Consider the following 20,402-nt stretch of genomic DNA (forward strand, 5'->3'; position numbering starts at 1 on the left):
TTCTCCAGAACCAAGCTTGGTTTTTATTATTATACAACATTCAGTTTCATTTTATTTTTCTTCTCATTTATATTGTTTCAGTAACTGTATTATTCTTTCCTGTATCATTTCACATATCATCCAATTTTTTTTCTGAATTCCTCCTATTTGTCATTTTATAACACAATAATATTCAGTTGTGTTCATGTATCTTAATTTGTTTCTCAGTTCCCCAACCAAAGAACACCAACTTTGTTTCCAGTTCTTTTCTAACACAAAAGTACTGTTATGAATAGTATATGCCAAAAAAAAATGAGATCTCTGACCCCAATGGGTGTGGACATTTTAATCATTTTTAGTACAACTCCAAATTGCTTTCCAGAATGAGTGGACCAGTAAATAAGTCCACCAAAAGTGTTTGAGATATCTGACTTCCCATATCCCCTCCAGAATTGATAATTTCTATCTATTGTCATTTTGATAATTTCTTGGCATAAGAAAAAAACCTTTGTGTCATTTTAATTTACATTTTTCTTATTACTGTTGATTTGGAGCTGTCTTTCATGAGATTGTTGAAAGTTTGCAGTTCTTTTGAGAACTGCTTATATCTTTTGACATCTGATTCATTAGGAGAATGATTGTTGGTCTTTTATACTTGCTCTGTTTTGCTATGTATCTTGAATATCAAATCTTTATCATTGCTATTAGATACAATGGTTTTTCTCATATCAAATTTCCTTCCTTATCCAAGTTGTGTTGATTTGTTCACAAAATTCATGTACTTGAAATTCTTTTATCTTTTGTGGTATCTTTTATCCCTTGTTTGGTTAAGTAATTTTCCCCTATTCATAATTGTGAAAAGTACCTCCATCTATTTTCCTCATGTGTGTGTATGATGTGACTTTTAAATATTTAAATCATCTGTTCATTTGGAATATATTGTGGTATATGGTGTAGGATGCTCATCTAAACCTATCTTTTTTGCTTAACTACTTTCCATTTTTCCCAGTACTTCTTGTCAAATAGGGAGTCCTTAGCAAGCTGGTTTATGTTCTTTGATAATGTAGACATTTCCCTGCTATCTAAATTACCAGAAAACTTGGCAATGATTTAAGAATATTTTGATAAGGAAAACTTTTTTCTTGGGTACATATTTCCAGTTATAACAGAAAATTTTTCAGAAAAACATCCCTTTTGTTAATAAAGATACATCATACCATCTGACATATAGCTAGGTATATATTACCCTTATGCTTTAGTATATAAACAGTTTATTTATTGTATTAATTTCCATTTTAAGTGAAATTATATATATGTCACTTAATTGTAATTATATAAAATAACACATAATATTCATTTTTATAGGAATTGGCCCATGGATTAAATGAACTTTTATCACATGATGGCAATGTTGAAGAAGATTTTTACTCAACCTTCCAGGTAATAAAAATGTCAAACAAAATAATATGTAATATTCAGATCAGTATCAAATAAAAATTTTGTCACTATATTATTGAACAGGATGCTTCCCAGCTGTGTGGTACTATACTAGTCATTTGGGAATAGCTAGTCTTGTTCAGTCATTTTCAGTCATATCCAACTCTTTATGACAGCTTTTGGAGTTTTCTTGGCAAGGCACTGGAGTGTTTTGCCATTTCCTTCTCCAACTCATTTTACAGATGAGGAAATGAGGCAAATAGGGTTCAGTGGCTTGCTCAATGTCACTCAGCTAATAAGTATCTGAATCCAGATTTGAACTCAGGCCTTCCTGACTCCAGGCTCTGTGTTCTTTCCAACATGCCACCTAGCTGCTAATTTGGGAAATGTAACAGCCTAATCTTAATACTGTTATCCACTCTCAAGTACCTTATAATTTAAAGTAGAAACAAAAAGGTAGACACAGAAAGATTAGAATGGCCTTGAATACAGATCACTGATCATCACTAATGAGTAGAAAATTCCATGAAGATGAATGTTGTTAGAAGCCTTAGCACCTTATACAAAAGCAAAGGTATCGAAAATAAGATGAGTAATCTGTAGGTAGCAAATCAGTATGTCATTGGCTCAGTTTCTCTCTTTGTTCTCCTTTAGAAACAAAGTTCATACTGTGCCCTCACATCAAAAAGCAAGTTGATAGAGACCAATCTGTAAAACAGCTTGCATATAAAAGTTCTTAAGTTCTACTCCCCTACCAATACCTAAGGATAATTAGAAATCCACAGGTTTGCAGGTAACTAGGAATTAGCAGTGTAATCCAAAAATATCTCAAAGGGGTAGAGCCAAGATGGCAGAGAAAAGTTGAGCTCTCCAAAATTCCCTTACAAACAACTTTAAATAATGCCTCAAAATGAATTCTGGAGCAGTGGAATGCATAAAGGTATGGGGTAAAACTCCTAGAAAAGTTCAAAAAGGAGTTTAAAAAAATGAAATAAGAGAAGAGAGAAAATTGGGAAAAGAAATGATAGTGATGCAAGAAAGTCATGAAAAAAAGATTCAACAGCTTGGTGAAGGAGACACAAAAAAAGTACTGAAAAAAATAATACCTTAAGAGACAGAATAAGTAAAAAGGTAAAGGAGGCACAAAAATCTACTGAAGAGAACTCCTTAAAAAGTAGAATTGGCCCAATGTAAAAGGAGATTCAAAAACTTATTGAAGAAAATAATTCCTTAAAAATTAGAATTAGGCAAATGGAAGCTAATGACTGCAAGAAACATCAAGAAGCAATAAAACAAAATCAGAAGAAAAAATGGAAAATGTGAAATTTATTATTGAAAAAGCAACTGGCCTGGAATATAGATTGAGGAGAGATGATTTAAGAATTATTGGACTACCTGAATGCCATGATAAAAAAAAAAAAAACCTAGATGTAATCTTTCAAGAAGTTATCAAGGAGAACTGCCCTGATATCCTAGAAACTGAGAGTAAAATAGAAATTGAAATAATCCACCTAAAGAGATCCCCAGATGAAAACTCCCACCCAAATTCCAGAGCTCCCAGATCAAGGAGAAGATATTGCAAGCAGCCAGAAGGAAACAATTCAGATATCATGGAGCCATAGTCAGGATAACACAGCATCTATATTAAAGGATAAGAGGGCTTGGGCTATGATATTATAGAGGTATTATTACAACCAAGAATTATCTACCCATAAAAAAATGAATTAAATATAATCCTTCTGGTGAAAAAAATAGACATTCAGTGAAATAGAGGACTTTCAAGTATTCCTGATGAAAAAAACAGAGCTGAATAGAAAATTTCACTTTCAGATACAAGAGTCAAGTGAAGCATAAAAAAGTAAACAGAAAAGAGAAATCATAAGTGATTCAGTAAGGTTAAAAACTATTTACATTCCTACATGGGAAGATGATATTTGTAACTCCAGAGAGCTTTATCATTACTAGGGAAGTTAGAAGGAGTATACATAGACAGAGAGCACAAGTGTGAGTTGAATATGATGGGATGACATTTAAAAAAATTAAATTAAGAAGTAAGAAGGAAGAATGCACTGAGGAAAGGGGTAAGGGAAAGATAGAACAGGGTAAATTATCTAATCTAAAATAAGTATGAAAGAACTTTTACAGTGGAGGGATGAGAGAGGTGGGGTGGGCGGGTTTGTGTTTGAACCTTACTCTCATCAGAATTGATTCAAAGAGGGAATAACATAACACAATCAGTTGAGTAAGGAAATCAATCATACCCTACAGTAAAGTAGGAGAGGAAGATAATTGGGGTGGAGAGAGGTGACAGAAGGGAGGACAAATGGGGGGAAGTAGTAGAAGCAAGACACTTTTGAAGATGGACAAGGTGAAAGGAGATCAAGAGTAGGATAAATGGTGAAATAGGATGGAGGGAAATACACAGTAATCATATCTGTGAAAAAAAATCCTATCAGATTAGCTATTATGACAGAAAGGAAAATGACAAATGTTAGAGAAGATATGGGAAAATTGAGACACTAATGCACTATTGGTAAAGTTGTGAACTGATTCAACCATTCTGCAGTGCAATTTGGAACTGTGCCCTAAGGGCTATAAAGTTGTGCATACCCTTTGACCTACCAATATTACAACTAGGTCTGTATCCAAAAGAGGTAAAAAATAAAAAGGAAAAGGACTTATATGAACAGCTCTTTTTGTGGGTGCAAAGAATTAGAAATTAAGGGAATGCCCATCAGTTGAGGAATGGTTGATTGTGATGAAATACTATTGTACTATAAGAAATAACAAGTAGGATTCTCTCAGAATAATCTGGAAAAAATTACATGAATTGGTGCAAAGTGAAGTACACAGAACCAGGAGAACGCTGTAGACAGTAACAGCAGTGTTGTACAACGATCACCTGTGAATGACTTAGCTATTCTCAGCAATGCAATGATCTAAGACAATTCTGAAGGACTTATGGAGAAAAATTCTGTCCACCTCCAGAAAAAGAACTGATGGAGTCTGAATGTAGATCAAACCATGCTTTTTTTTTATTATTTTTTTTGCTTTCTTTCTCTTTTTTCTCGTTTGGTTTGTTTTCTTTCACAACATGACTATGTGTAAATACGTTTTGCATGACTGCAGATGTATAACATATTAAATTCTTTACCTTCTCAGGGCAGGGGGGAGATTTTGGAACTAAAAAAATGTTAAAAGAGTATTAAAAAAAAACTTTTTACATGTAATTGGAAAAAATAAAATAGTAAACCAAAGTATCTCAAAGCAGCAATGCCAGACCTCTTTTTGGGATAGGAAAGCATGTTAGAAATAAAATCAAAACTGAGTCAGCCAGTAAAGTTTCTGGGTAGCCAGTTTGGGTAATGCTTTTGTAAGACCATGATAAGCATGATCTTGAGGAGAGAGGGAGGAGTTGGCCAAAATGGAAGACAAATTATATAAAACTGTTTTGAAACTCAATAAGTGATCTATTTCAGCATCTTGAGAATTTAAAATGTAATGCAAAAGTATTTTCCCCTAAATCTTATCTCTTGTATGAATATTACATGATAATGTTATCATCATGAACACATTAAAAATGTATCATAATGGCTTCTTCCATCAGGTTTTCCAAGAAGAATTTGGAGTAATCAAGTCATATAATTTAAAATCCGGTGGTGATAAAATTCCAGTTACCAATCAGAATAGGAAAGGTATGTTCAATATATGTATGTATTTTTCTCTGAAATGCATCTGAATTAACCATTTGCTTATATTAATTAATGAAATGTATAATCTCTTTCTAGAGTATGTGCAGCTATATGTTGACTTCCTTCTCAACAAATCCATCTACAAACAGTTTGCTGCATTTTATTACGGATTTCATAGTGTATGTGCTTCAAATGCACTAATGGTAAGAGATTTGGGGTTTTTTAAGTTGTCAAGTAGGCTTTTCAGTATGCAAGGAAAAAAATCATTTAGAGTGATAATCCTGGTTATGAATAACTTTTTTGGATAGAGAAGGTTTTTAGTAGAAAATACTTTCAATAAATTTATGCTAATTATTATTACATTATCGTTATTATTTTATTTGGAGAGGTTGGGGGGATTGCATATGTGGAATGTTGCATTAACTTTCAGATTAGGTACCATATTGTTAATTTTGTTTATTTCATTTTGTTATAAGAGCCCTTTTATGGAGTGGGGATAGCATAGAAATGTCTATAATGTATAAACAAAGCATATTACTAAAATTTACAGAAATAAATTTTTTAACTACTTAAAACAGGGCTGGAGATGAACAATAGTCAGCTCCTTAAAGGAGAGGCAACAGAGTATTTGATGTGTAGCTGGAATATTTTAATATAAATTCTGGCTCTGTCACTTTATAAGCTGTGTGACCTTAGACAGGTCAATAAAAGTCTTGGAACCTCAGTTTCCTTACCTGGACAATGGAGGGGATAATAATCATCATATTACTTTGCCTAATTTTATATGCTTTATAAAAATCCATATAAATTTGAGCAATTAATATTAATTAGACAAATGGACTGGATAAAATTCAGGTCCAATTAGCCAAATAATCTCAGAGGTCATCTAATTCAACCCCATCTGAAGGAGGAATCTCTTGTACAACCTTCAGTTTAATATTAATCCCTATCCTTATTCCCTTTCTTTATACAAAAGAGTAAAGAACACAAAAAACTTCCCAACTTACTGAAGACACTCCATTGGCCCAGGGTGAATGGTCTTCACTGTGCAGAAACAGTATAGGAAATTTGAGTTGGAGCAAATCCCAGGGTGGAAAAGTTTGCACATCTCCCCAGTGATGGTGGTAGTGTTCAAGCTCTCCCATTTCAAGAGCAACTTTTAATCAGTCAGTTAGCTTTTATGAAATTACATACTATGGGTCAGGCAGTGTACTAAACAGTGGGGAAACAAAGAAAGGAAAAAGATAAGGAACTTACACCCTAAATCTAAAGCATGTAGCTTGACTCTAAGGCAGTAATACAGATGGGTTAGGTTGTTATCTCCAAACTGTGAGCAAAGTAGGAAGTTGGTTTTTTTTTCTGTAAAATTGGGGACCCAGAACATTAATTGTATTGGAAAGAGTTTATACATCTATCCCCTTGTATCTTCACATAATTTTAAGATTTGTTTATTTTTATTATATATGGAACTATCAACACATTCAAATGCACAAAAATTTAAAGATGTTTAAATGAAATATTTAAAACTTTTTAAAAATATTTAAATGAAATAATAGATTTTTGCATGTGAAATAACTTTAGCAACATAATAATCAAAAATCCCTATTTGCTTCTGTATGTCCTTTTGTGTTTATTTTTCTCCACAATTTTTGGTAAAAATTTTTTGTTGTTGTTACTTTTCAGTCATGTCTGACTCTTCATGACCCTATTTGGGGTTTTCTTGGCAAAGATACTAGAGGGTTTGCCATTTTCTTTTCAGCTCATTTTACAGATGAGGAAACTGAGGCAAACAGGGTTGACTTGCCTAAGACCACACAGCTGCTAAGTATCTGAGGCCAGATTTGAACTCAGGGAGAGATGAGTCTTTCTGACTTGACTCTAGGCCCAGCACTCTATCCACTGTGCCATCTAGCTGCCCTTTTGGTAAAAGACCTCAGGATAAAGCCTTTAGGTCACCATATTTGGGGGCTGAGTGTAGATGTGAATGAAGCAAGAAAGTTATTTGGGACAGAAAAGAGTATGTCTGTTATCTGTTTATGTTACTTTCTTGAAAAACTTCAAATACAGTCCTGGAAGTAGCCTATGATTACTTTTCAAGATGTAATTCTTCCAGACTTTCTGATCTCTCCCCTAACTTTCTAGGGTACTCCTTCCCCCCCATACTCCAAGGAATTTGCCTCATACTTCACTGAAAACATTAAGGCCATTCACTGAAAGCTTCCTCTTCTCTCTTCCTCCTCATCTCATCTTCCTTCACTTACTCCTCCTTCCCTCCTGTAGCAGATAAAGAGGTGGCCTTTCTCCTAACCAAGGCCTTTCCCTCCATCTGATCCTTGATCCCATTCCCTCTCTCTAATCTTTCCTCTCTCCCTGTCTGCTGGATCCTTACTTTCTGCTTGTAAACACACTTCTATCTCCTCCATTCCTAATAAGTCCTCACTTACTCTGACATCCTTTAGCTACCTTCTGAGTTCTCTCTTCTAATTCCCTGTTAAACTCAAGAAAGTGCCTCTTTCACCTCTTTTCTCACCTCCCACTTACCTCCCTGCAATCTGGCTTCCCACTTCATCATTCAACTAAAATCTCCCTCTCCAAATTTACAAGTGATCTCCAAAGGGCCAAATCTGATCACGGTTTCTCAGTCCTCATCCTTCTTGTCTCTGTAGCATTTGGCATGCATCCATTCTCACCTCTGGATTTTCCTGCCATTGGTCTACCCTCCCTTTTCAGTCTCTTTCACTATGTCATCATCTATGTCATTCATTTAGCTGTGACTGAGGCCAAAATCCTATCCTAGTTTCTCTTCACTTCTTTTTCAGTTTTCTCTCACTGAATTTAAGTCCCATCTCTGATCCATCTTGACCATGTGACCCTGGGTAAATCACTTAAACTCTCAGTGCTCTGAACAACTCTCTAAAGCCATAAATTGAAGAGAAAGACCAACCTGTGCTGGTAGAAGGAATTTCCTCATCTGGGAGTTTCCTAGATCAATGAAATTGCACAACCAATGCCTATCCAATCTAACCATCTCCCAGAGATGGGAATGTGTGAACACAGAGAAGGCCAGTTTGGCTTGTCACAGACTGTGCTGGGTGGTAGTAATACCCAATGAGCCTGGAAAGATAGGCTGGAAGGGATTAAACAGCTAAGGAGAAGAGTTTATAGTTGATTTTAGAGGCAATAAAGGGGCCATGAGAGTGACATGATCAGATCTCACTTAAAACAAAGGGCAACAAAGGAAGCAGGAAGGATGATGGACTGGAGTGGAAGTACAGGAAGCAGAGAGATCAATTAGGAGGCCACTGCAAACCTAGAGACTAGGCACTGGGAGCCCTAACCTATTTAAGTTGATAATGAAAAATGGGAAATTCATGGAGTGATGGACATTAATACCACTTAAAATAATGTCATGCAGAAGTTTCTCAGTTGTAAATTAGTTGCCCTAATGAAGAGATCAAAAGAGTGTATGAACCACCTTCATAAGCAACACCTAACCTGTGTGCCATGTAAAGAGAGATGGAAGTCAGGGTAACAGCAGTTTTTAATATAATCTCATTTATAAAATCCAATGGACAAGAATGGTATATGACTATGAGAATACCACCTCAAAATAGTGAGAAGCAATAGACAGAAAAAATAAAACAGAAAATAGTTCAGAGACTCAACTAAGCAAAGTCATCCCAAGTACATTGAAAGATGAAATTGGAAGGAGGAAAATAAACAGCAAAGATCTGCAAGGATTTTTATAACATAATGTCTTCACTATCAGGGCACTTTGAGAAGTGAATCTACCCTGTCTTATACCATTCTTTAGTTTTTTCACATGTGTAGGTCATGCTTATGTAAAAAGATTGAGTTCTCCATTTCTCATATCCCCTACAGTATATATGTATACATTGGGGTATATGGGGTATTCAGGGAGGACTAGCACCTCTGGTGTGAAAGCTTGCTAACCCTTTTCCAGGGCTGCTCATCCACCTTTGGTGTCTACGTGATTCATCCAACTCTCATCTGTGGCTTCAGGAAGCTCTAGCATGCACACCCAATAAACTGTCACAGCAGACAGGCTAAACTAGGTTGAGGGTAGCTGACAGGCCTCAAATCTGTCAGTGAATTAGGTGGATATCCACATCAAGCATGTGAAGAAATTCCCCGGAAGAATGGGCAGATGAGAACAATTTGTTCCAGTGGCCACAATGACAGCTGAAGCAGGCATTGTAGAGCACTTAGAGCTTGGTCAGGCATCAAAGACATCAAGGTCATCCATGCATCTGAGGCCATCACCAGCCATCTTGATTTTTGTCTTGCCACTGGACTTTGAAGGCTCAGGGGAAAGAGTAAGGCTGATGACTTTTGTGTACCTCTGCCTCTCAAATCCAGTGCACAAGCAAGTCAAGATGTAACCCATGATGTCATTGATCCTCTTCAAAAACAAAGGACAAACCACAACACATTGTATAAGCTTAGTAAATATTTGCTGAATTGAAATACATTTAGGATTCATTCCTGACTCCCCAAATGAGAAGCCATTATCATTTTGATGTCATATAACCATAAACCTGACTTTATGTACTGAATTATTTTGAAGTGCTTATAGAGGAAGTGGAAATATCAGCGAAAAGGGCAGAGAAGGGAAAAGCAGCTTGACTAGAACAAGTACCCAAAGAGGAAGCCCATGCTGAATGTGACACAATTGTCAAAGAATTGAAAGATCCTTGATAGCTTAAAAAAGAGAGAGAGAGAGTATATCAGTTAAATGGAAAAAAATCTTGGACCCCATTTCTACCAAAAAGGTTACTGAGAGAATCAATGACTAATAAACCCATACATCTGCTTTCCCATCTATATAAATATGATCTCCAAAAGTGTTCACCACTATTATTGAAGAGATCCAATGCAGAAATTACTGTTAGATGGTGAGATTTGCCTGACAGTCCTCTTTGTGGGTAACGTTGTGTTGACCAGTTCTCTTAACGTTGCAGACCCTCCTAAAGGAAATCCAAATTAACTCCAAAGAATTTTTGCCTAACTTCACATGGGAAAAATTAAAAAACAAGTGAATGAAAATTACCTATTGTTCAAACTAAGAGACTCAATTGAACAATATGAACAATTTACAGAGCCCATCAGGGTATGTGCATGTGTGATAAATAATAGAAAAATAGATAGATAGGTACACAGACAGACAGATAGATAGATCCAGCACTGACATTTAAAATAGATAGTGAGAACAGTCTAGAGCTGAACAGAAGGAAGAGAATAGGCTGGATTGCGTTTGAGAAATTGCAGAGATCTTTTAACAACTCCAACATTTTCCCCTAAAACAAAGGCCATTTTTTTATACCTGGTGATGGATGTTTGTTTCATGAGGCCGACCTGAAGTTGAGGATAACCTAAAATGGAGTAGAGAGAGTGGCATGGTGCAGTGAGCTAGCTGCAACATATTGCAAACAAGGAATTACAAATCAAGGCAATATGAAGGTTGTCATTAAAGAAAATCATAGTCCCAAAAGAAGATGGGCTTGTCCCAGCATGAGAATAATAGATAACCAATAGGTAATCTAAATGCTTCATTAGCATAGTTGGGATATAAAGAGAACTCAAGGGAAGCTTGCAGCACTTTGGATGAAATCTCTGTGGCAAACTTTTGGGAGGATATGGGAAAGAGTTACTCAGGACAGGCAGGTTGGATGAATCTGCTTTGTTGAGGAGAATACTCATATCACTAAGACCCCAAACTCATCAACGTATTAAACTTGTTTTAAAGTAATGATAAACTCTTCTGACATTCCACAGTGGGAGCCAGAAATTAGCCCCCTAATTCTTTTCAATCCATCAAGTATTTACTAAGCTTATGCAGTATGCTAGATTGTTGTAGGAGATGCAAGAAAGTCTTTGTCCTTGAGAAGCATCCAGTCTTTTATGCAGGCTTGACCTACAGATATGAAAAAACTAGAGAGCAATACAAGATGAGATATATAATCACTTTCCAAAATATATGATACCAGCAACAAATATTAGGCCAGTAAGTATTGTGAGAGGTCAAGAATTAAAGAGAATATCCTGGGTTCTAAAAGTCAGGGGAACTTCCTGGAGGAGGTGGGACTTACTTAGGATCTTGAAGATTCTTGTTTAACCATTTGCTAGGAGGCTTGGATTTGAATCTTCCCTCTGGCATCATACTTACTGTCTGTGTGGCTTTGACCAAACAGCCACCATGAGGTCGTGGATGACAATAAGAAATGTTGTATTATTACATAGTGGGAGGAGAATAGGTCTTAGAGCCAGAAGTACTTGGTTTCAAGGCCTGTCTCCGACATTCTAGAATCATAGATCTAGAGCTATTAAGGTCCTGAGAGGTCATTTAGAACAACCTCCTCATTTTACAAACAAGCAAACTAGTAACTGAGTAACTTGTAACTAGTACAAACTAGTAACTTGTCCAAAAGATCACATAGGAAGTAAGCAATGGAATGAGGACCTGAATTCAATTCTTCTTCATTCCAAGCCCAGTACTTTTTTCTAACTGACCACACAAGCTTCATCCACATATTGTCTATGTGATCATGGCCACCCTGATGGGTAACTGAGGACATCCTGACCTAATTCAGTACATGTAACCAGCTCCAGACCACAGTGTGCTTCACATCCTGTGCAGTCATGGACCAGTGCCATTTTGCCATCTGCCCTGAAGCTTTGTGCATAGCTTTGCTCCACACCTATAAACTTTCCACCTCTTAGCTCTGGGCACAGTAATCAAATCAGTTCTTACTATTGTTTCTGGAAAGGGCCAGTTAGTTGGCCCTATGCATCAATTCATTGCCCCTAAAATTCCCCAGAACAGACACGGTTTCCTAACCCATACTGCTTTATATGTGTTATCTCCTACTACTAGAATATAAGCTTTTGAGGGCTTTCTCTTTACATGTATATTCCTGGTGTGGTATATCCAAATCTATACCAAAAAACCCCCAAAACTACTTGACCTTATAGAATTATTCTGGGGGACCTTTTTGTGAATCTTAAAGCTCTACATAAAGTTGAGTTATAACTTATGATAATAATTTTCATTGTTATAAAAGTAGAATTGGTGGCACTAGGGAGCAGATGAGTTCCAGCATACTGCCTAGTATTCTCTACTTCAGTGCTTTATAAACCATAAAACACTATATGTGTCACGATTATTAATAATGTGAAAGAGTTCATTTACTCCCCAGAGCTGAAAAAAATGTTGTTCTTTAGAATTGGATCTATTAACACTGAGGTTGAAAAAATGCTTCCTCAATGTAAAATATTTGATTCATTCTAAGAAAGCATACTCTTGTGATTTCCAAACTTTTCCAACTGAAGTTTTTTTAAACCATTGTCAGAAAACTTTTTATTATTACTAATAATCATTTTAATTTTTAATTATTGTCAGCTGCTTCGTCCTGAAGAGGTGGAAATTCTGGTCTGTGGGAGTCCTGAATTGGATATGCATGCTCTGCAGAGAAACACTCAGTATGATGGTTATGTGAAAACTGACCTTACTATAAGGTAAGTTGTTTCCCCTTACATAAGGTAACAAAGAAGATTATATGCTCTGTGCAACATTTCTTGGTCATTTATGCTCATTTAAACACCAAAGGCTAGTATGAATCTTCTTAGCACAGAGTTGCTATTATGAGCATTTTAAAAGTGGAAGCACTTGGTGCTCCTCAAAAGAATGGTGACAACAATATAAGTTTAAAATTTAAATTTAAAATTTTGTATATGAAATATAAATTAAAAATAAATGAATAGATGAAAACTGAAGTACAATTTTGGCCACAGAATATGCAAGCATATATATATAATTTATATATATGAAACTGGATAGTTTTTAGTAACAATACTATAACTAGAAACCTTACATTTCATAAGAGAAAACGACTTTGGTGCCACCCCTGGTTGAACCACTTAGAAATCATTTAAAAATCTACCAGTGAAATTTTCTTCATTTACAAAACTCCTAAATTACCTTAACCTTACAGCAAGGGAATTACTTGTTTGAAGGGATTTGTTTACCTCTTAAAGATGATTTTATTCTAGAATGTAAGATAACTGTTTTGTTTTTTCTTTAAAAAAAAAACCTTTTAAAATTGTTCTTTGTTGTGATAGATACTTTTGGGATGTTGTGCTTGGGTTTCCTCTTGATCTTCAAAAGAAGTTACTACATTTTACTACAGGAAGTGACAGAGTACCTGTAGGAGGGATGGCAGATTTGAATTTCAAGATTTCAAAGCATGACACTTCTACTAACTGGTAAATTTTCAGTTTTACTTGTATTTTTATTCTACAGAGTTGGAGCATTATCTTTTTTAGAAGTATATATTTCTTGGTGAAATACATCTTTTTGGCAGAGTAGATTTTCCTTTTCTCTCCATTTCTTCCATTTCTTCTTTAAATAAAAACTAGATATCAAAAATTAATGATGAACATTTTTGACAAGTCACTGTGACAAACTGGCCTTTCTGAATATCAAAAAAACTCTGAGAAACAACAAAAAAAATTATTAAACCTGGCCTCTAGTTACTGGAAATATCATCAAGAGGCAAGTTCCATTAAACCACTCATAGTCAAAATGTTATAGTAAGTCCAGAAGCCCAACCTATGGAGAAGCTCTATATCTCTGAAGAATCAGTCCTTTCTGGAAGGTGTAAGGTTGATCTAGCCAATGACAAAGGTTCTCAAAGACTTGGAGGTGCACGTGTGAGGTCACCTTTCAGTACTGTTACATTTTATACTGGTTCTCTTTTACACTACATTGAATTTTAGCTACTGACAGAACTCTCTAAATTCTGTCATATTCCTAATGTTGTTGCAGCATGGAACTTGACTTCATATTGTTTGGATGAAGTGTCAATGTCAGGAGATAGAACACCATTAACAGTATCATCCACTTGAAGTTCCCTACTTCAGAAATCGTGTATAAATTTTTTAGTTCCTTCACTAGTATTGTTTATTATTGTACCTTACCACAAGGTTTATAATCAGTGTGAAAGTCACCAATGTGATAATAAAATCAAGAAGGCTGTTGAATACTTGTCACCATAATCATCATCATCCTATTACTTGGAAGCTAGGAAACTTTAAAGTGATGTCTGCATATTCACCTTAAAGTCACTTGCATGGATTTTGTTTTCAGATTGAGAAAAATATGGAGATGATGTATTGCTATTATGATCAAAAGTAGAAATGTTTTGGGCTTTTTTTAAAGCTATGATGTTGTCCTTAGCTAATGAAGGTAAGCAGCATGGCATAGGAGAGTACTGGCTTGGAGTAAGAAAGACCTTGGCTTCAAATTATGCCTTGGTACTTTCTAGCTTTGTAACTATGGTTAAGTCACTAAAACTTTCTAAGCCTCAGTTTCCTCATTTGTAAAACTGAAATCATTATATTTGTGCTGCCTTCTTCACAAAGTTATTGTGAGTCTCAGATGAGATAATGTATGTAAACTGTTTTGAGAACTTTAACCAAGAGGCACATTTGGGTCATGTGATATTGTGAGCTACCACCATTAGCATATATTCATAGGGATCTGAATAATAATTATTTTATAAAGGACAAATTTTAAAGCCTTAGAACAAATTTTTTTAAATGTTGGGGACTGGCATGAGTTTAGGTTTGATCTACGCAGGATATCACCATTAAAGTTATGTCTGCTTTTCTTTAGTTAATTCTATTCCCTAGTGGTTATTTCAAGACCAGGATTTAGACAGAGAGAAGGAAACACAGACAGACAACATTAGAGAGAGAGTGCCCTTCAGAACTCAGAACATTATATATTACATATTTGAGCTGAGTTGAAACCAGAGTATTCATGACTCTGAGCTCCAAGCTCTAGAGTCATATGAACTGGTTCTAATTTAGAGGGGGAAGGAGGTATGTTGGGGGCGGAGGGCAGCAACAGCCAGGGAGGACAAATACTCTGCTATTATCCATATCCAGGGTTGCCTCTAGGAAATCTCAAATTGTAAGTTGAATATAGCTCCAGGTCTCCATAGATATGGAGGTTCCCAGATCCCATATCAGAACACAAGGTCATGTATATCAGACAATCTTTACCCCACCTCCACTGAAAGTATAAAATGACATAAAAGACATTCAGCTTCCAGCAAGCAAATTCTCCTCCCTCTCCAGGAAATCTTATCTTCCTCCAGGATCCTAATACACTCCACATTCATAAGAGCATCCTGTGGTTTGGACTCCTCTCCAAAGGAACATGAGCTTGGAGTTGTGAGGAAAGAAGCATTCCAGTGAGTCCTTCTTTCACTCCAAAGAGCCCTACAGGCATATCCAGCCCTCTGGGATTACCCTGGATTTGGTCTGCCCCAGAAGAGGAAGGCTTTGTGTTGCTAAAGAGACAGCTCCTATCCCATCAGACCTAAACTGTCCAAATAAGTCACAGTAATAGTGGAGCACAAAGTCCAAGGCCCTCACACCCCCACCATATGCTGGTGTTCATGCCTTGCTGTTTCTCCAGCTTTGGGTACCAGGTATATGACTGTCTTCTTTCCAGATAGCCAGAGCTCTCTAGAAAATCCTCCTCCTCATTGCTAAAAACCTAGATTCTGGGCAGTGCTGCCTTATAGACTGGCCTCTCCTTTATCTTGGAGTTCAAGAATTCTCAACCTTATTCACATGGTTCCTCTCTGTCCATCTGCCATCTAAGCCTAGGAGGTTACAATATGACCTTTCAAGATTGGGCCAGAGGCTTGAGGTCCAGGGACTCTCTTCTTGGGCCATATGAGTGAGAATTCAAGCAGTTTTCCCACGCACTTCTGCCCCAGGATAGCTGTTCTACTGCTTTTAAGAAGAGAGAAAAGGGGCAAATCTATAATTTTAAAATTCCCATTTAGGTCAAAGGATATGAACAAACATTTGTCAAGAGAAGAATTGCAAAGTGTTCACAACCACATGGAAAAATGCTCTAAATCACTGATTAGTAAAAGAAATGCAAATGAAAACAACTCTGAAATTTCACCTCATACCCTGAAAAAATGACAAAAAATGGCAACCATGTTGGAAGAGAAGTGGAAAGATAGGCACACTAATATATTGTTGGTGATGCTGTGAAATGGTGTAGTCATTTTGGAAAGCAATTTGGGATTACTCAGGGTGACTAAAATGTCCATATCCTTTGGACCAGACACTCCATTACTGAGCTTACACCCCAAAAAAGCTATCAATTAAAAGAAAGTTTTTATATACTCCAAAATATTTGTAGCAGCACTGTTTAGCTAAAAATTGCAAACAAATCAAATGCCAGTCATTTGGGGAAAGGCTAAACAAATTGTGGCACATGAATGTAATGGAATATTACTGAAATGTAAAAGAAATGATGTGTGTGATGAATACAAAGAAGCAGGAAAAGATCTATCTGAATTTAAGCTGAATGAAGTAAGTGGAGCCAACAAGACAGTGATATGACTACAACAAGGTCAACGGAAAGAACAGCCACACACCAAAAACAATCACAAGTCAATGTAATGAAATGATGAAGATCAAGTGGAGAGACATGAGAAGCCTCCCTCCCCCCAGCTACCGGGAGGTGGGAGGGCCCCAGGTGTACACACTTCATATCACTGTGTCAGTCAGTTGTGCTGACTTGCTTCTCTAAAAATACAGTTTATCATATGGTATAGCTCTTCGGAAGCAGGAGGGAGAGGGATACATGGGATCCTGTGGTAATATGAGAAACAGAAAATATCAATAAAAACTTTTTTAAAAAAAAGAGAAAGAAAGAAAGAAAACTTCCCATTTATAGCCCATCACAGAGGACTGGTTTCTTTCAAAAACAATTCTAAGGAGATCATCATTCATTCATATTCTCTGAGATCCATCTTTCAAGGGGTGCATCTATACTTTCCATAGAACAGTACAAAGAGAAGCCTCAACTAAATTAGCTCACCACCTGAATGCTTATCAGATTGATCAGGGAACTCCTATCAAAACATCACCCTTGACAGGAGAAAGAAGGAGCATCCTAGATTAACTACAGAAACACTAAATCAAGAAATGAGTTTTCAGCAAAAAAAAAAAGGAAATTTGTTAAAGTAAGAACCGCAGAAGGAAGACAAAGTCTATGGCTTTGAAAGCAAGATTATTTAAATATTGAATGTATCAGATTCTTCCAGAGTGTGTTCAGCACACCTCTCTAAAATTCACAATTGACTCAGGAAAAGAAGGTGTGGTCTGATCACCTAGTGAGTGTGTGTGTGTGTGTGTGTGTGTGTGTGTGTGTGTGTATACTGATGTTCATGGCAATCAGCAGTTTTGCTTTTCATAAAAATATGGGTTACTCTAATTAAAGCTTATCTTTTTTCTAGGTTACCAGTGGCCCATACCTGCTTCAACCAACTTTGCCTGCCTCCTTATAAGAACAAAAAAGAGTTAAAGCAGAAGTTGATCATTGGGATTTCAAATTCAGAAGGCTTTGGCCTGGAGTGACTTTAGACTTGAAATAAAGTATTTTTATATGTAGCATCCACTCTCTTCTCATTGTGCCTTTAACCTTTTCATGCTTCTGTCTTCAGCACTACAATAATCTAAATGATTTTTGGATACTGATTTTTTGGATTATTAAATGTGAAGTACATTTAATCTATATACAATTTTCAAAAACCACAGAAACTTTGGCACAGGGAGGGGGTGGGGGAAGTCAATAGGTAAGAACAGGATTCTTTTTTTTTATTTTAGGATCTCTTTTTATAGCACTTTACCAGTCTCCATAATTATGTCACACATGTTACCACTAGGTGATTGAAGTGCAACATTTAATGCATTTCTAGAATAGAACCTAGTGACAGACTATGTGTTATTAACACACAGTAGCAAAGCATATAGCTACAACACCATTAATATAAGGCCTGTAGCCATATTTTCATACAGAAGTGAACAATTTTAATCGCAACAGAAATTTACAGTGTTTTTAATATTCTGGCTTTAGTTCTGTAAAGTTTAAGCTGATTGTTGAAAAGCATGTAAATAATTGCTTTGGGGGGAATGGAATTTTTAATAGTGCTATTTGTTGCTAAAGATTTATTTTTACAAAATAAATTCAGGGTTTTAGATGTGTATACAGCTTTTACAAATCAACAGGGATGATTGTACAGGAATGTAACTTTTCAGACTAACTGGGTTTAAGATTATATGCATTTAAGTATTTAAGGTATGTACCTATTGAAATTGGCAGAAAACTAGTTACTTATTTGTGTAACCATCATGTTTTGAAAAGCACCTGGATATTAGAAAGTGAAATCCAGTCCAATTACTTGTGAATGAAATAAATCCTAGAAAAGCACAAAATGAAAGAACTTTTCCTTTGAAAATTTGATTGATGGCCTGGGCTTACTTCCAATCTTGTTTTTAATGGCCAGTAGTTCTGGAACCAACTTCTAGAAAAATAGGCTTGGAATGCAGGACAAAATTGAGTGAACATATCAAGTAAGATTTGTGTCAAAGTAGTATAGTTTCAATATTTGGGCCAAAGTAATCTATTTCCCCCACCCCCAACGAATTCTAAATATATAAAAGTCCAAAGTAGGACGTGAGGAAAAGAGCTGTGTTTCATTCATAGTTACTGATGCATTTTTGCAACAGTAAAAGTGAAGCAGTTTTCTTAGCCTGTGACATATTTTTCTTAAATTGAGATTTATTTCCTGGAGACATTCCTAGCTTTTCTTCTGAAAACTCAGAAGCTATTATTGTTGCAATAACAATAAATGATGCCAGCATTTATTACCAGCAAATACTCTTTTTTAGATAAACTCTCTCCCATCTTTTTCTGAGTTTTGCTATCTCCTTGTTACACTCCCAGCAGCAGAATTTCAGCAAGAGTTGAGGAAATGAATAAGCTCATTCTTCTGAGATTCTGAAGCAACCAGTGTTTGGAGGAAAGGAAGGACCTGTTGTATATACTTATCTCTCCTTCTGAAAGTGGCTCTGAAATACTTTGGGGATCTTAAGTGATCTCGAATGAATAGTGTCTTTACTAAGAAAACGTAGAGGCTAGAAAAGGTAGCAGGCCAACTGATTTCGTTTAGTTTATGTGCAAATAAAATCGCTTCTCCGTTGTGCTGCCTGAACTGGACTGTGAGGTGTTTAGAGTAGGTTGGTAAAAACTAATAAGCACAAAAGAATTCTATGTAGGTAATCAGGTTTAAATGTTTAAGATGTAAACAAAGCTCTTATTTGATAAAGATGATTTATGGTTTCTTGTGCACGTTTAATAATGTGTCTATATACATTAATAGCTATGTTACTTTAGAAATATACAAATCTGTTGTTTTTAATGCCTCCTACCTACAATTAGCTGGAAAATTTGTGTCTGTTATGAAAATGAAAAATACAACTTTTAATTACTAAATTATACATTGCCTTTATTTATTTATGCTCTCTCTGGTTTTAGTTTACAGTGTAATAATACCTCATTTTTTTAAAAAACCACTGCTGTTCTACTTTGGTAATTTTCAATTGCTTAGTAAGTTCATGTAGTTACATTTTTATATATCTGTTGTTAATAAACACTTTAATTTTTGTATTTGCCGTGGTAAATTAAAGTATTGCACAACATTTCTTAGTAATTATGAAATGTCTCTAGTTATTGGGGGTTTTTTTGTCTTGGTTTTGTTATCCCAGTGATCAAGATTTGTTTAAAGTTCCCTTTTTCTTGTTAACGTGTATTGTGACAAGTTGTTCATGACTGGGCTTATTTTTGCGAGTATTAAAGCTGTGCTGTCTTTCAGGCCTCATTCCTTCTTTTAAAAGCTCCACACCAAATAATTTAAAGGAGAAAACTTCAGATGTCTTGGAAATCTCACATAGTCTTCCCTGCCCTGATAATTTATCATCTCAGATCTGTATGTCTGCTAAAAAAAAAAAACAAAACTAGCTTCATATACATGATCATCATTATAAAAGAATATCTAAACAGCAGCTAGATTTCCATATCACTACATGGCATCCAAATACCTCTGAAAGAGTCAGTCACTCAAGAAAGGAAAGGCAGTATTTTGTATAGATATTTACAAAGATATTAAACAGTATAAAGACATCTAATCCCACATACTATGCACAAGACCTGAGAATTTGGCTTCCCCTTCTTCTCACCCTCCAGTATTTGTTATGTTTAAGGGAAGAAGATATAGAATGGAAGAATAATTATGGCTCACTCATAAGTGTTTTTAAGGCCATTATTCTGTGTGATTCTTACAACCATCCTCTGACTTAGGCAGGTTGATTCATTAAGCACCTACTATGTGCAAGTAACTG

At 35.8% G+C, this 20,402-nt stretch overlaps 1 protein-coding gene across 2 annotated transcripts in view; it reads left to right on the forward strand.

The window, feature by feature from the left end:
• The window catches only part of HECTD2 (HECT domain E3 ubiquitin protein ligase 2), a 118,563-nt gene extending 98,849 nt beyond the window's left edge, over positions 1–19,714 (forward strand). For both annotated transcript variants that reach the window (XM_072625132.1, XM_072625129.1), the window contains exons 17-22: positions 1,345–1,419; positions 5,024–5,111; positions 5,205–5,311; positions 12,529–12,644; positions 13,248–13,391; positions 17,459–19,714. In XM_072625132.1, coding sequence (XP_072481233.1) covers positions 1,345–1,419; positions 5,024–5,111; positions 5,205–5,311; positions 12,529–12,644; positions 13,248–13,391; positions 17,459–17,579 — 651 coding nt within the window. In that variant the 3' untranslated portion in view covers positions 17,580–19,714. The remainder of the gene's footprint in view (positions 1–1,344; positions 1,420–5,023; positions 5,112–5,204; positions 5,312–12,528; positions 12,645–13,247; positions 13,392–17,458) is intronic.
• Positions 19,715–20,402: the final 688 nt, after the last annotated feature.

Source organism: Notamacropus eugenii, chromosome 1 (assembly GCF_028372415.1).
Source record: "Notamacropus eugenii isolate mMacEug1 chromosome 1, mMacEug1.pri_v2, whole genome shotgun sequence".
NCBI lineage: Eukaryota > Metazoa > Chordata > Mammalia > Diprotodontia > Macropodidae > Notamacropus > Notamacropus eugenii.